Here is a 16040-nt window from a genome sequence, read left to right as displayed (position 1 = left end):
TCATTTTTTCATGCACTGCAAAATTTCATGACTGCAGTATCCCTTGCCACCCATAAATGGACCACCCAAGCTTGATGTTATTATTCCCAGGACTTCCCCAAATCAATGGCCTCAGATCCTGCCACTGAAGTATATGGGGAAAGGATAGATTCTGGAATGCTGGGAAGATGTCAAGAAACCATCCTTTTTGGGATTCTGTAATACAGACAAAAAACTGTCTGTTTTTTGCCTTGAGTTACGTTCAATGTGTTTGTCATGAAAATGTAAATTAAAGTATAAGGGATGATTCCCAAATGTTGTGATTTCTCATTTAGGCAGCAGTTTGGTAGAGATCATTGGCTTTTACCTCTACTTAGGATAGTTTATTTCTTTTCCTCTTTTGATTATTCTCCTGTCTACAGAGTTAACAAAATAGGGCCATTAAAATAACCAGCCAGATTCTATCAATGACCCTTGATTTTGGGAGGTGTGATGCCCTCAGTTTCACCGTGGGGTTGTTACTCAGAAGAGAAAAGGGAGATTAAAGCAAATTCAAAGATAAAACACTATATTTTAGGTTTTTTTTAAACAAAAATACAATGGTTACCAATTCTGGTTAACTCCTGGGTTTATTTCTCTATATCTCAATTTTCCTTCCCAGAAAAAGAATTTTTTTTTTAGTTTTAAAAAGTGAAGAAATATGGAATTAATAAATGAAATGTGTTTATTGTTATAAATTATAAGAGTGTCAGCTTTCCTTTGCTGAGGCTGAATCTTTTTTTTTCTTGGCTTAATCACAATGTGATGTCTCAGAATCAGACTTTTTCACGTGGCCTCCAATGTTGGTGACAACATGCGCACAAGACAAGGCATCGTCTTAGCATGTTTTTGCCGTGCCCTGAAACGCTCCCCTCTCTACTCAGGTTTTCCCAGCGCCCACCCTGTCTGCCAGGCAGGTGAAGCATTAGCGCTGGCTCAGGTGATCCCTAAGCTCTGCCACACATCCATTGTTTTGCGTTCTTGGTGTAATGTTTACATCTTACTAACATCTCCTCTCTCCCACGCCCAGATGTGAAAACAAGATGAAAACTTATTAAGAAGGTAAAGTTATTTGACATGAAATCTCCAAATGGAATACCTTTGAATTTCATGGGTAGGGTCACCAGATGAAATAGAGAGTACCCAGTGAAATTCACAATTTGGATAAACAAGAAATATTTTTTGAGTATACATGTATGTTCCAGGCCATATTTGGGACATATTTATGCTATAAAATTATTCTTTGCTGATCTGAAATTCATATTTAATGGGGCATCCTGTATTCTCATTTTTATTTGCTAAATCTGGCACCCCTATTCCTGAGATTACCTCCGACAACATGGTTAGAATTTCTGTCATCTCCTCTGCAGTGCGAGGAGAGTATCAAGCTGGTTCATGCTGGCAGAACTCCATTTGGGGGACTTCTTTGGGAACTGAGGAATGGGGTGGTCCTGGAATGAAAAGCCTGATGGAGCTCTGGTGGGGATTTGTAGCCCAGGGAGGAAGGGGCGTGTGGCTGGAAACATGGCAGAGTCCTGGGTGGTCCTACCTCTCTGGTCCCTTTCATAATCTGTAATTATTGATTGGCTGATTGATTGATTATCTATTTTGTGCCAGACCCAAGGCCTGATGGGAATTAGGGATATAAAGGAGATCAAGACCCTTTTACCCTCAAGGAGCTTGAAGTCTAGCAGGGGAGATACGTATTTCACAAAACAATTACACAAATACATTAGAGTCATATGTTGTATTACCATAAATATAATAGCATCATGCCCTTGGGATGTTTTTCAAGGGCCTCTGAGTATCTTCCCAGTGCAAACAGAAGAAACGTGGCCATTTCTTTGTAAAACTGATCAGTGTGGATGTGTTTTTCAACCTTTTTCCCATTATCAGCCCCCTGCCATGATGCCTTTTTAGGCTTTCCCCCACCCCGTCACCCTTCCTACATGAAATTTTAATGTAACAAATACATTGAGTATCTGTTTGTGGACTTTAGTCCTTTGGAGGGTTACAGACCATGTTAATATCTAATGTTTTATAACCTCCCTCCCCAGAACAAGGGCAGTATCACCCCAGCGCTTCCCCCCTTGGAGGTGGTATTTCCTGTTGGAAAAGGGTGGTGTAGACATTTCTATCCCTTGTTGGGTAGAATAGCCTAGGGATTGGGGAGACCTTGATTCGTTAGAAACAGTGTAGTCTAGAGTCGCTGTCAGTGCCTGGATTCAACTGTCAGCTCTGCCCGCTCATGGGTGTGACCACAGGCAAGTTACTTAACCACCAAGCACCTCAATTTCCCTGTCTGTAAAATGGACATAATAATCAGTTCCTTCCTTGTAGGACTATTGTTAGAACATTCAGTGCTTTGAACAGCGCCTGGCAGTGTAACCTGTTATTGTTACCATTAAATCAAAGTTTAAAGTTGAAAATTATGTCTCAAAGAGGCAATGATGGTCCAGGGAGACTAGGCTGAGAGAGAGAGAGAGGGAGGAGGCTGTGTGTTGAAATCAGCCAAGTATGTAATACATCAGGTCAACTGGAGCTGTCCCAGAGAAATTCTAGAACTCCAGAGCCTGGGGAGCTTTTTTTGTCACCCCCATGTGACTCTAGGCGAGTGGGCTGAGCACTTCTCAGGGGGCTGCCTTGAGCTGGAAAAATAGTACAGCACCTAGAGTATAAAATCCCAAGCAACGTGGGACCACTAAGCAACTGAGCCCTTCCTGCAGCCACGTGGGCAGGATTAACGATCCGCTTAAACCAACCTGAGCCCCTCCTTTGAGGTGGAGATGAGGGCAGCCCGAGGCCCGGGGTTCTTGATCTAAAATGGGCCCCTGAGCAAACGGGGATCCTCCCAGGGAAGCAGGAGGAGAGGCAGATGTTGGGGGCAGCCCCTCTTGGCCAGCCCCTCAAGGCTCAGATCCTTGCACGTGTCCTCTTGCAGAGGACCCCAGAGCAGCCGTTCCCGTGCCCGGAGCACGCTTCCTCCCTCCCCAGCTAATGTCCAGTCGCCCTTCAGATCAAAGCCCGGCCATCCCTTCTCCGTAAGGCCTTTCCTGATGGTCATGAGCGCATCCAATTCCCTGATGTAGATTTTCTTGTGACGGGAGTGGGGTGGCACCAAATCCCCTCACCCCTCAGTAGTGCTTGTTACAGTTGAAATAATTCCACTTTTATTTGTGAAATTAATTTGTTTAGTGTCATTTCTCTCCATCAGGATGTGTAACTCCAGCACTTAGTACATATCTCGGCTCATAGAAGGCACTCGATGTGGTTTTTAATGAATAAATAATACTTATATTTTCTTTCTTTTTATTTTGAGACAGAGTCTTGCTCGGTTGCCCCTGCTAGAGTGCCGTGGCGTCAGCCTGGCTCACAGCAACCTCAAACTCCTGAGCTCAAGTGATCCTCCTGCCTCAGCCTCCCGAGTAGCTGGGGCTACAGGCTCATGCCATGACGCCTGGCTAATTTTTCTATTTTTGGTAGAAACAGGGTCTTGCTCTTGCTTAGACTGGTCTCAAACCCCTGACCTCAAGCAATCCCCCCACCTCGGTCTCCCAGAGTGCTAGGATTATAGGCATGAGCCACTGCGCCTGGCCCAGTACTTATATTTTCTGAAAAAGTAAGCAAGCTACTTTAGTGTGTATGTGTGTATTGGGAGCGGGGGATTACTTGCCCTTTAACTAGTTCCTTTTAATTTAATTACCATTTAGAACTGAAATAGCACCAGGTGCCCAAGACTATTCAGAACTCTCGTAACCCAGAGCCTTATGAGTTTGACCATTTTGACTTCACTGTCTATAAAATGCAGCATTTATTTTAAATTCTACTGATTGGTAGTTTTGTACACTTTTAAATGGAACTGGGATTATTCCAGGAACAACCATCACAAAAGCTATTTCTGTACTTTAGTTCTTTATCTTCATTTGAACTTAGAATTTGCTCAATATGTGACTCCCTCTTAGTACCAAAAACACTCAGCAGAGATGACGCTGTGTCTTGCATCAAATAGTGAAATTCCCGCTGTCTGCAGACACCCTTTGGAGGGGCCACCTGCTGCAGGAACGAGTGATGGGCAGGAGCCACAGTCCAGATGTGAGCTGGGTTGTGCTCTTTGCTTAGTGTGGGGCAGATCAGGAGCCTCGGTTTCCCCATCCATGAACATTCGAGCATTGGACAGCCTGATCTTTAAGACTCTTTCTGGCACCAAAAATACTGTGGAAGTTCCTGAATTTGTCCACATCTCATTTTTACTTCAAGATCTTTTTTTCTTTTAGTCAGAAAGTGTAGTCAATTCCAGTTCCCCTGGGAATTTAAAGGGGATTGAGTCACCAGTCCTTGGAGTAAACATCATAAAACAGGATGCTTAGGATGAAGAGTTTAGGTCAGATGAACCTGGTGGTAACATTTTTAATGCCAGTATTCACTCATGTCGGGATACACTGTCCCTATAATTCTCCCAACCGTTCCTTTATCCCATGATTCAGGGGATGGCAGAGTATTGAAATTAGCACCCCCTCACTAAGGAAATCTGATGTTTTGAAATTGGACTTCAGCATAGCCCCTCAGAGACAGAGAAAGAGAGACAGAGAGAGGGAAGGAAAGGAGGAAGAGAAGGATGGGGTGAGAGAGAGAAAGGGCAAGAGGAAACAGAGAACGAATGAATAACACTTGATGCAGCTGTCACTGTGGAGTGGGTGGGCTGCATCTAACAGTGAGGAAGGGGGGTTTGTGGCTACTCTTTCAATTCAAAACCCCTTCCCCAAGTTCCATTCCAGCCGCCTTATACTTACTTTGTAGCCTAGATCATGGATTCCCCCAAAGTGGAGTGTGGGAGAAAGATTTCATAACTTCTATTATAATTATATTTTAACCCTTCTTTAATTGCTAATTTGGATTAATAAAGCCATACATGTTTATAATATATACATAAATAAATCCATGGGTTGGGGGTGCGTGCTCAAAATGTTTTCACTGACGTGATCAAACCATTTGGAGAGCGATGGCCTAGGTGAGCACTCTGCATTCTAACAGCAAAGTCCTACCATCACCTTGATTCCTAACGAGCTACTCACATGAGCATAATTAATACAGCTTCTATATTTATTTTTTCCAAAGGGAAAAAATCTTGACTTTTTCCAGGATTTTAACATAAATACATATTCACAGTAGAAGTGTGGAAAATACAGAAAATTATAAAGAAGAAAATTAACATCATGCATAACCCCAGCCCATATTTATTTTTGAAAAAAAAAAGGTCTTTCACTTTTGAAATCTTGAGACCATTTGGAATGTTTTTAACTCTATAGGGTGCTGAAAAGTCACCCACCACTTCGGCCGACAGTAAGTCAGACAAAGGCAACTTTACACCCCAGGAGACCCAAGGGGCGGCCAAGAACCCCAAGGGCAGCAACCCATCGGGTCACGTGCAGTCTGGGACGTCCACTGAGACAGCGAAGGACAGTGCCAAGGAGAAATCGGCACCCACCTCTCTGCCGCTGGGCAAACTGTTTTGGAAAAAGGTAAGTCTGATTTTCAAGATCTAGAGAGTCCTTGGGGCTGGGATGACTTGAGAAGTTATTTCTAGTGGGCCAATCGTTGTACCCAACAATGCATGGAGGGTTTTTAATTCCCCTTTCTTCTTCTTCTTCAAAATGACTCAACTTAACCAATGAATTAAAGCTTTCTTTTAATGGACTCCTGGGAAATGAAATGCCTATCATGTTATAAACTTGTGTTCGTGGGGAAGAAAAGGAAATGAACAAGTAGAGTTTTTCATTCTTTGAATGACTCCGATGCGTGAGGCAGGGTTGTGGTATTTCATGATTTCATTTTCTTCTAAAATGGTTTATGACTTTGGCAGCCTCCTGGTTTTCTGTGAGCACTCTCGCCCTGGCAAGATGACCCTCCTCGGGGCTCTCTGTCTTTGCTTCTCCCCAGCCAGACAGGATCAGTCATGATGAAGCCCTAGGTCTTCACTCTCCTCTTAGAAAACCAGGGTGTCCACCCCGTTCACCTCCAGGACAAGTACGCACTGTGTTCTCTGTCAGGAAGATTCAAATCACTGTCTTCTATTCCCCACCCCCAGTCTAGAATTCAAGTACCTGAGGGACGTGGCGTGCAGGGAAATGGTGGGTGGGGCTGAGCACTTCTGCGAGCTCTTCCTTAATCATCACTGCCGAGCAAGCCCCAGCTGCCACACATGCTCAGAGCTCTCGCCTGTTTTAAATTTGGCCAAATGATGAGCAAGAAGGCAGGGGTGAGGGGGTGGCTACAATTCACAGAGCTGGAAAAATCTAACTCAGTAATTTCCTCAAAACACCCGTGCCACTTGGCACTCCACACAAAGCAGATGATAAATTCAGATGCCGCTGTGGTGTCGGCTTCACTCTCTTGTCCAGAGTCCACCTGAGCCTCTTTCCTGTTTGCTCCTGTTGTACCGAAATCTTCCTTCTCGCTTATTCCCAGAACACAAACGCCAATATTTCATGAAAACTTTGGATGGTGTCAGTTGACATTTCTGTTCTGATCCTCCTCCTTCCCCCACCCACTATGACTTATCTTAAAATATCTTTTATTATTGCCAGCGATATAATGTAGGGAACAATTTCCAAGTGCATACGCGTATATTAGTGGCAAGGAAGACGACTTAAGTGACTCATCTTTGAACACTTTATTTATTCAAAGTGTATTAGAAAAATAGAGCTAGCACATTAAACGAGATTTAATATATATATTGCTCAAGGTGAGACTCAATGTATTTAGTTTAAAAAGGAATCTAATTAAAAGGAAAGTGTAACGTGAATAATGGCACCAATATTAGGTACCGAATGGTAAATGTGGGTCCTCCAGGAAGCAGACAGCAAGACAGCATTGACATGCAAGGGATCTATGGGAGGAAGGTTCCTGTGAAGGATAAAGGGGAGGAGGAGGGGTGGGTAGAGGGGGCCTTCAGACCACAGGGTGGGTCTGACACCTGGAAAGGGAGCGAGAGAAGGAAGGAAGAGGCTCAAAAGAGGCTCAGATTCAAAGTGGCGCGAGAAAGCCGTGGCCAAGCCAACAGGGCTCTTAGAGTACGGATTGTCCATTCCGGGAGTTTCATGCTGGACAGCAGTGAAGGAGCCACCAGGGAGGGCAGACCCTCAGCATGAACACTGCGGTGGAAGCTGAAGGCAAGGCAGGTGGGGGGCTGTCCTCGTCAGGAAGTCTGAGCCATACACTCCATGGCTGCTAGAGATGACACGTGACACACACCAAAAACCGCAGGGACAGTCGGCCAATGACTGAAGTTTGAGGAATACTGATGGAAGCGTTCAAAGTCAGGAGTCAGACAGACCTGACCTTGGGTCTCAGTTCAACACTATAAGCTTCGGTTTCCTCATGTGTAAAATGCAAATAATAATACTACCTATGTCATAGAAATGAAGTAAGAATTAAATGAAATAATGCCGGTGAAACAACACCACATGTATCACAAAAGTGCCCGGTAACTGTCACTGTTACCTCTGTCGTTTGTTTCCTCTGTGCTCGGAGGGCTGGGGAACTAACCACATCAACTGCTTTGTCTCTGGGTGCTGTGCAGTTCAGCACGGCTGCTAAGCTGTTGCCTCAAGGGCTTATTTGATGTTTGGAATCTGTCAGGCACACAGTGGTTCCTCTTTGAAGTTCAAGCTATTTCCATTGAAAATAAAAGTCAGGACAACTTGACATTCATCCCCCTAATGGTAGAATTTCATTGATTTCAGTCTCAGTGTCTTTTGCACCATTATTCGGCTTTATTTCTTTAGTAGATTATTAAAATTACGAAGTTAAGAGAAACTGAAAACCAAATCACCTGTCTCTCCCTCTTGCACCCAATCAGAAAGAAAAGCTCTATATGGAAGTAAAATATGGAAGTCTCACTTATTCAACAATATTTTAATCACTTTCTTTGTGCTAAATAGTTTGTGCTAAGTACTAAGCATTGAAAAAATAGCCATAAACAAATGCCTTCTCTTTTCCAGCTTATATTCTTGTGGGGAAGCTTATATTCTAGCAGAAAGTGAAATGAGGACCTTTGTTTTCTTGCCTTTAAATTAGAAAGGCTGTAGTTATAAAATCATACTTGTAAAAATTTTGAAAAATACAATGAGACAAAGCTAGGAAATTCTTATATTTTCACTGATAACTAACCCTAATGTCTCTTCTTCCTTCTGTCTCTTTTAACTGAGAAGCTTTTAAACAAATTGATTTCAGAGTTTATAAGTCTATAGATACAAACATCAGAAATGAATTTTTCCCATAGCAGGCTGTGGATATGAATGAAAGTATAAGTTATTTTGATTTATAGTGTTGACTGCTGAAATAGTTCTTATTATAAAATACAAACAAAAATAACCTTTGAGGAAATTAATTTCAAATTATATTGTACTTCTCCCAAAATGTGTAAAATCCAGTTACCTGGAGTAAATATGCCCCTTATTATTCTGGGTTAACTGGATTGCCACTTGCTCTGTGATCTTACGTAAGTTATTTGCCCTGTTTGTGTTTCTTTTTCCTCATCTGTTGAATGAGAGGGTTGGGATATGTAATCTTGATAATTCTTGTATATGGTAAAGTCTTGCATAACAGAATCAAAAAGATTGGGCTGTGTAACCCTGGCCAAGTTGCTTGACCACTCAGAGACCCTATTTTCTTATCTGTAAGTTAAGGACCATGTTTATCTCACCGTGTTGTGAAAAACCAATAATTGTACATATAGAGCACCTGAGACATAGTAAGTGCTCAATGCATGACGTCATCATCATTTCTTCAAGTATGAACAATCAGTCAGTGGTCATGACTAAATGCTCATGTGTGGCTTCTGGTGCCAACACCACCTTAAGTATAAAAAAGTATAAGACTCATTTGCTATCATCAAAAGACTTGAAATTCTTTTGGAGGAACATGATATATACACACACATGCACATGTGTGTGTGCACATGTCCATATGTAATTAGTAAATGATATATGTGGAATATCTTCAAAATAGCCCTTTTTCTACCTTCCTTTTGGGGAGACAAATGCTGGAGTGGAAAAATAATGTGAGAGGCCAGGCGAGGTGGCTCATGCCTGTAATCCCAGAACTCTGGGAGGCCCAGGTAGGAGGATCGCTTGAGGTCAGGAGTTCGAGACCAGCCTGAGCAAGAGCAAGACCCTGTCTCTACTAAAAAAAAAAAAATGGAAAAAAAATTATCCAAGTGTGGTGCTTTCCTGTAGTTCCAGCTACTTGGGAGGCTGAGGCAGGAGGATTGCTTGAACCCAGAAGTTTGAGGTTGCTGTGAGCTAGGCTGATGCCACAGCACTCTACCCAGGGCAACAGAGGGAGACTCTGTTAAAAAAATAAATAAATAAATAAAACCATGCATTTCTTTAAAAAGAAAGAAAAACAACATGAGCTCTGAAGCCACAGAGACACATTATCAAATCTCAGTTCTGACAGTTACTGGATGTTTGAATTTCACCAGATCACTTAAACCCTCGAGCCTCAGTTTCCTCAAATATAAAACCAGCCAGTGATGTCTACGTTTCATGTTTATTGGGAGGATTAAGTTAGGAAAAAAAAAAAGAATGCCAAGTGACTGCTACTCAGTGAGTTACAGCCCCTTCCAAAACAATGAAGTTTGCAATTTGGTGTTACCTGTGGGGTACAGGTGACAAACGCTAGGAGTCTTTAAAGAAGAGAGCAATCAACAGAGATCAAAACAGACTTAAAGAAGTTAAAAATTCATCTGGATCATTTGTTTCAAATGCAGATTTTTACACCTTCCCGTGGGGATTCTAGTTATTAATAAGGAAGTCTGGGCGTGTGGCTGGACGATCGTGGAAGCACTTGAGAGAGAGGCTGGAAAATGCGGGCTTGACAGAGAAGGTCTTAGGGCTACTGACATCAGTGAACTGAGGAGCTGTCACATGGTTACAGTGTGTTTACAGAAGACCTGCTGGGAACAGGACAAATGTTGGCTTAAATGATACCAGGTGAAAGCATTTTAAAGAAACTTTCTTTTTAAGAATTGGATGTGCTCTTTAAAGGAGAGAAACTCTTATTATTCAAGTGAATACTGATACGTTATATGCTGTTTAGCTCCTTATTCTTGGCATCATAAATGTCCAAACAGGATCCTGTAGATGTTAAACTAGATTTTTATTGTTGTTGTTAATGAGGCTGAACTATTTTTAGATTCACCAGATAATAGCCAGCTGTCCAGTTCAGGGAAGAAGACTGGGAGTGTTTCTGGTTTTCAGATTTGAATGAACGTCTCATGCTCTGTAAGTTTCTTGACTGTGCTGGGGAGTTTGAGGGCCTAATAAATGCCCCTAGGCGTGCAGAGGTGAGACTTCAATTTCAAACCATTCTGTTCTTCTCTCCTTTTCACCAACATGAGCTGCTTTATGACAAATTCCGTCCAGCTTTTCTTCTTGTCTCTGCAACCCCCTTCCTGAATTTGTTCCCGATGTGGAAGAATGAAGTCATTTTTCCTCCTCCTCAGAGTTTATTCCCCACAACATACTCACTGGCAGCAGAGAGTAATGAATTAGAATCTAATACTTCTGGTTCCTCGGCTCATCGTCTTTCTCCTACGTGGAGAACATACAGAGAAAAGGAAAAAGTTGCCTGAAGCCTTCATTTGTCATTATGTATTGAGGATGGAAACCAGGCTGGGTACAAACACAGATTAAATGTGAGATCCCGGCTTGGCCCAAAGAACTGGTTCAATGAGGATCCTCTAATACACCATCAGCTTTCAGCAAGAGCAGAGACAAACCTCAAACCCCAAAGGGAGGTGTAATGTTAGAGTAGGGGTGAAAGTTTAATACATGTTGGAATAGAGGCCTAGAAATTAAGAGAAATCTGCTCCCACTTGGAATACTAATGGAAAGCAACTTAACCCACTGCCTGACGATAGTAGCCCAATAGTAGCCCGATAATGTGAGTTGTTAATCATTATTATTTTTGTTAGTATTACCATTTTTTTTCAGCTCTGTACAGTTCATCTAATGCATGCTCTGGTGGAGGGATACATGCCAATAAAGAATATTTACTAAGGAACAAAACACATTGCAAGAAGCTGTCTTTGGAGAGGCCACTGGAATCTGGCCTTGGCCCTGTATATTCAAACTTTTTATCAGTAACTTGGACAATGACCTAAAAAGCACACTTATCAAGTTTATAAACTGGGTGGGCTCATTACTGTAGTCCAAAATGCAAATGATAAAGATCTCAAAATACTAGCACAATGGGCTGAAGTTAGTATGACCCAGAATTTTTGTTTTATAAAGGTCAGCGTGCCTTTGTTGTGTATTATATCATCAAGATCTTAACAGAGGCCCACATCATCCCTACCCCATTCCAACTTTGGAACTTAAAATAACCTAAAAGCAGCATTAAAAATGTCTGTTTGTAAGGAGTTCAGGAGCAAACACACATCTGGCCTGAGCAGCATAGAATTAATCAAGAGAAATCTTAAATAGGTCTACTAGACTTAGCCAGTGTCACTTCCTCCCAGCATTCATGAAAGTTGCTACTGTTAATTGAAAGCATACCGTGTGCGGGCACTGTGCTAGGGGCTTTACATATGCTAAGTCAATATCAGCAATTTTCGTAGACTGATAGACATAAATCCATGCCCAAATAATTCTGGGAACCCAGGACAGGTGATCACGAGTCAGTCTGGGCTGCTCCATTTCCCTACTAGGTGATTGTCCCCAAGCCACACCACTGCCACCAGCAGTTCCACCAAGCGGAAGGTCCATGCCAGTTCACCCTACCCATCACCACTGCTGGGCCTCACAAACCTGCCATAGTTCACCTGCTTGGGCCCTAGAGTGACCCCATTTGACAAGACCCACCCTTGGCGTCCACACAGCCCTCTTTCTCCCCAGTACACACCTAATTCACGGACAGCTGAGCGGGACTGTGTTGCTCTCCCAGCCACCAGCACCCTAACCAGAACTACCATTAGTGGAGGTAGCAGATTCACCTGAAATTTCCACTGGTGAATTCTCTTTCTGGGGTCCATTTCTTGAAATCTTTATTTCTGCTCCACTTCATACACCTTGACTTATAGAAAAGGCTTTAGACAACTGAATTCTAATTATAGACATGGTTCACAGTGTTCCTGTCCCCACCTCTCCCCCATATACACACACCTTCCAGGGTCTCTAACTGCCACGTAAATGACGGTGTCCGTGTAAGTACCAAGAGGAACTGTGTGGACTTGACTGCAGCTGCCAGACTACACCTGCTCTGTTCCCGCCATGTCCAGCCATGAGTTTCCCTACACATGCTGTGTTTTATTTTTTCCTTAAAACAATCCTATGTTTGGTAGATAGTCCAGTAGTCAATCTTTGGGTAAGTTAACTGAGGCTCAGAGAGATGTGATTAATTTGCCCACGGTTAACCACTGAATTTGAACGTGACTCTACAATCCGTGATGCTTTAGATGTGGGTTCTGAGCATCCGGAAAGAATTTTTCTCTTACATGTGCCAAACGGTAAAGGGGGACCAGAACCTGGCTTCTTATTATCCACTTTTGGGTCCTTTTACTAACTGGAGATTTCAACTGTCGCCATGAAAGCTACACCTGTGGGCCAGTGTGCAAATATATAAAAAAGTTCAAAATGATTTTGGATGGTTCTTGGATAAAGTCCTAAACAAAATTTAATGAGTGACATAGTAAAAAGCTGTCTCCTTTTTCCATTCCACTCCAATTCTTTTGGCAACATTAAGAAGAAAGTGTCTTCTTGGTATTAATAGGCATTTACCACTGTGCTAACGCTTGCTGATCTCTCTTCTTAACAATTCTGTTTTATTTATTGCATTTGTTTTAATACATTCTCTTACAGTAAGGATGTTGATATTACATTTACTGTAATGAGACTTTTAAAAATATATATATATTTGAGTAAAAAGTCAATTTAAAGAAAAATATCAAGTAAATACAGGTGGTACATGGACAGATGGAGAATGAGAAGACAGTTTGAAAATCACTGAAGCACGCAAGATGCTCAAATGGATCCATCCCCAAAGTGAGGGATGTTTTGCTCGGTAGTATGACTTGAAAAATAAAAAATAGCTATCTTTGGGGGAACAGGCAGTATTTATAATGCCAATTTTTTAAACATCAGAAAGATCTGGAAATCTGAAACCATAATGAAGAGCAAGGAAACATCAGAATTAGTTCCTCTGTTCCTCACCATGTTGCCAGTTTCTTCGGGAATGCAGAGAACAATCAATGGCTGGGAACTTTCCAGACACAGGAAATCAAAGATAAAAACTAGTGTGTTTACAACCAACAGGGACAGGAAATAGGGTTTGAAAACCTAGAAGTGTTATTCTTAAATAGCGGGAGGGTTTTCTCGGTCTAAAGCAGACAGTATCGATTTCCTGAAATTTTTGTGGGTCAAGGTTGGGGAGGACTGGCTTTAAAAATATCATTTGATTCTTTACCTCTTCATAGTATTAAATAGCGTCCAACTGGTCTTGGAGAAAAGGGATGTAGTTCCAAGGAAGTAGCACTAGTTGCAGATTTCTTTTTGAATGCACTGTAATTTCCTGATTATTAGAAGCCTCCAGAAATGCCACAATGATTTTCAGGGCCATTTTTGTGCCCAGGGAAACTTCACTATGGGGAGAAGATAAATAGAAATAAATGGTCCAAGCTGAAGATCTCACCTAGAGAGACAGCAAGTCTGTAAGTGAAGAAAGAAGTTCACACGGTCACCAGAAAATGTGTATCTGGTCCTGAAGTCATCATAGCAGGGCATAAATTTGACTCTTAGAACCATTTCCACCACTTTCTAGCTGTTCAGCCAGAACAAGTGACTTCACCTCTCTGTACCCCTATTTCTTACTGTGTAAATGAGGATCTTAATACTTACTATTTGGGGGGGACTTTAAGTGAGATAGTGCAGGCAAGGCACTCAGTGCAGAAGACATATTTGTAAATATCACTTCCCTTCTTCCTCTCCTGCTGGATGTTTTAAGGCAGGGGGAGTGGGGGGAGGTGGGGGGTGGAATGGTGGGACTTAGTAACAAAGTGGATACAAGGAAGCATTCTTAACCTGGAATCCCAGAGAGGAGAGCCAGAAGGTCTATGAACCCTGAAATTATTTGCAAAGTATTTTGTTTATGTTCATTTTGGCAGGAAGGAGAGTCCAGATCTATCAAATGAGTCTCCTAGTGGTCAGCAATCACCACCATCCCCACAAAAGTTTAAGAACCACTGAAGGAAAGATGCAAAGATAACCTCTAAAGCTGGAGCTTGGCTAACTGATAGAATGATTATGGCATTGGCCTTTGCTAGAATTGGGATCACTCCTCTCCTATTTGGGGAAGGATTGTATATGCCAGAATTATGCTAGGGCAGCGGTCCCCAACCTTTTTGGCGCCAGGGACAAGTTTCATGGAAGACAATTTTTCCACCGACAGCCGCCGGGAGGGAGGTGGAGCTCAGCGGCTGTAAACACAGATGAAGCTTTGCTTGCTTGCTGGACATTCACCTCCTGCTGTGTGTCCAGGTTCTAAGTTTCATGGAAGACAATTTTTCCATGGAAGGATGGGGAGGAGGCAGAGCTCAGGTGGTGATGCGCGGCCAGTTCCTAACAGGCCATGGACCAGTACCGGGCTGCAGCCCAGGGGTTGGGGACTACAGCTCTAGGGAATAGAACAGTGTTTGATTTGGACATGTTGGACTCCAGCTCTCTGGCCTCCATGGCAATGTTTTAGCCAAATTGCGCTTTGACAAGATGAAGTTGGTCCAGACTGAGGACCACCGGCCATGTCTTGTGGTCAGGACAAGGCTAAGGACCCTGCTTGTTGTATCACAGTGCCTGCCTACTCTGTAGTGACCAGGGAATGGACTTCCTTAGACTTATTACCAGAATATTGTTTTTACCTAATGATGACTGTGTGTTGAGATAAATCGTATGTTTGTCTTTTCATCGGCCACGAGAAAATGTAATGGCAAATGTGTTGCTCGCCCACAGCCAAGACTTTGTGGTTTGTGTTTTCTGTAGCAACACCTCTCCCCTCTCCATTTGTATCTTGGCTGCGTCTGTGTGTTAATTTTCCCTTTGTTGCATTTTAAAATACGTGATTTGTACATACTGCCTGCATTTTTGTAAGCCTCTTTCAAGTTCTTTTTGGAACAAGGTCTGCACACTCAACTTAATGTCTCAGAATTGCACCATAGAGCTGTTAGCCCAACTAATCCTTTGCTTTTATGTAACAAATTTTTTTGTAACATCTTAACTCTCACTTTTGTTTTTATCTTCCTTTAGTCAGTTAAAGAGGACTCAGTCCCCACAGGTGCAGAGGAGAATGTAAGTTATGCATTAAAGCACAGAATCATTCCACTCTCATCTTCTGCATGTCCAATCACTGGGCATTTTCAGCTCTGGGATGCTGTGTTCTTGCATGTTCCGAGTGTTATCATCTGCTGTAGACTCTTTCACTCTGTCGTGTGATTAGGGATTAATGGGGAATCACATTGCATAAATTTTTGTAAATTCCCATTAAATCAATGCCATATAAATGCAAAATCAGAGCACACATTTTTATGGTATCAGTTAGGGGCTGAAAGAGTCTACTAAACATAGGAACAGCTTTGCACATCTTTAAGGGATAATGATGCTGCAACTTCTGCTTCACTCTACCATGACTGATCATTCACCCTTATTTCTATGATGATCCAACTTCTCACTAACTTTGTGTGGTACCCTGACAGGCAGTTGCATCGGGCATGAGAACATCTTGCAAAAACAGATGCTGAGACTAACACTCTCCGGCTGGAGGGCTGACTCCATGGGTCTACACTTGAGACAGATAGGTTGAGCCTCACTGTCTTTCTGGCCTTCAATCTTCTAGGACAATATAACCAAAATTTTTAAGACAGTATATTCATGTCTAAAGGGATGGTACTATATAAAACATCACAAAAATACATCTTTCTAAAACATTTTTCAGGGAGATTAATAAATTGGCCTCATGAGTTTCAGACCCAA

At 42.3% G+C, this 16040-nt stretch overlaps 1 protein-coding gene across 6 annotated transcripts in view; it reads left to right on the top strand.

Annotated features, from left to right (window-relative positions):
* BCAS1 (brain enriched myelin associated protein 1) overlaps positions 1 to 16040 on the top strand; it is a 78852-nt gene that overhangs the window by 40220 nt on the left and 22592 nt on the right. For 4 of the 6 annotated variants that reach the window (XM_069496051.1, XM_069496050.1, XM_069496048.1 and 1 more), the window contains 2 exons: positions 5325 to 5537; positions 15318 to 15359. In XM_069496051.1, the coding sequence (XP_069352152.1) occupies positions 5325 to 5537; positions 15318 to 15359 (255 nt within the window). The remainder of the gene's footprint in view (positions 1 to 5324; positions 5538 to 15317; positions 15360 to 16040) is intronic. The other 2 variants (XM_069496052.1, XM_069496049.1) reach the window with 1 other exon arrangement.

Source organism: Eulemur rufifrons, chromosome 20 (genome assembly GCF_041146395.1).
Source record: "Eulemur rufifrons isolate Redbay chromosome 20, OSU_ERuf_1, whole genome shotgun sequence".
NCBI lineage: Eukaryota > Metazoa > Chordata > Mammalia > Primates > Lemuridae > Eulemur > Eulemur rufifrons.
This window is presented reverse-complemented; position numbering and strand designations above follow the sequence as displayed.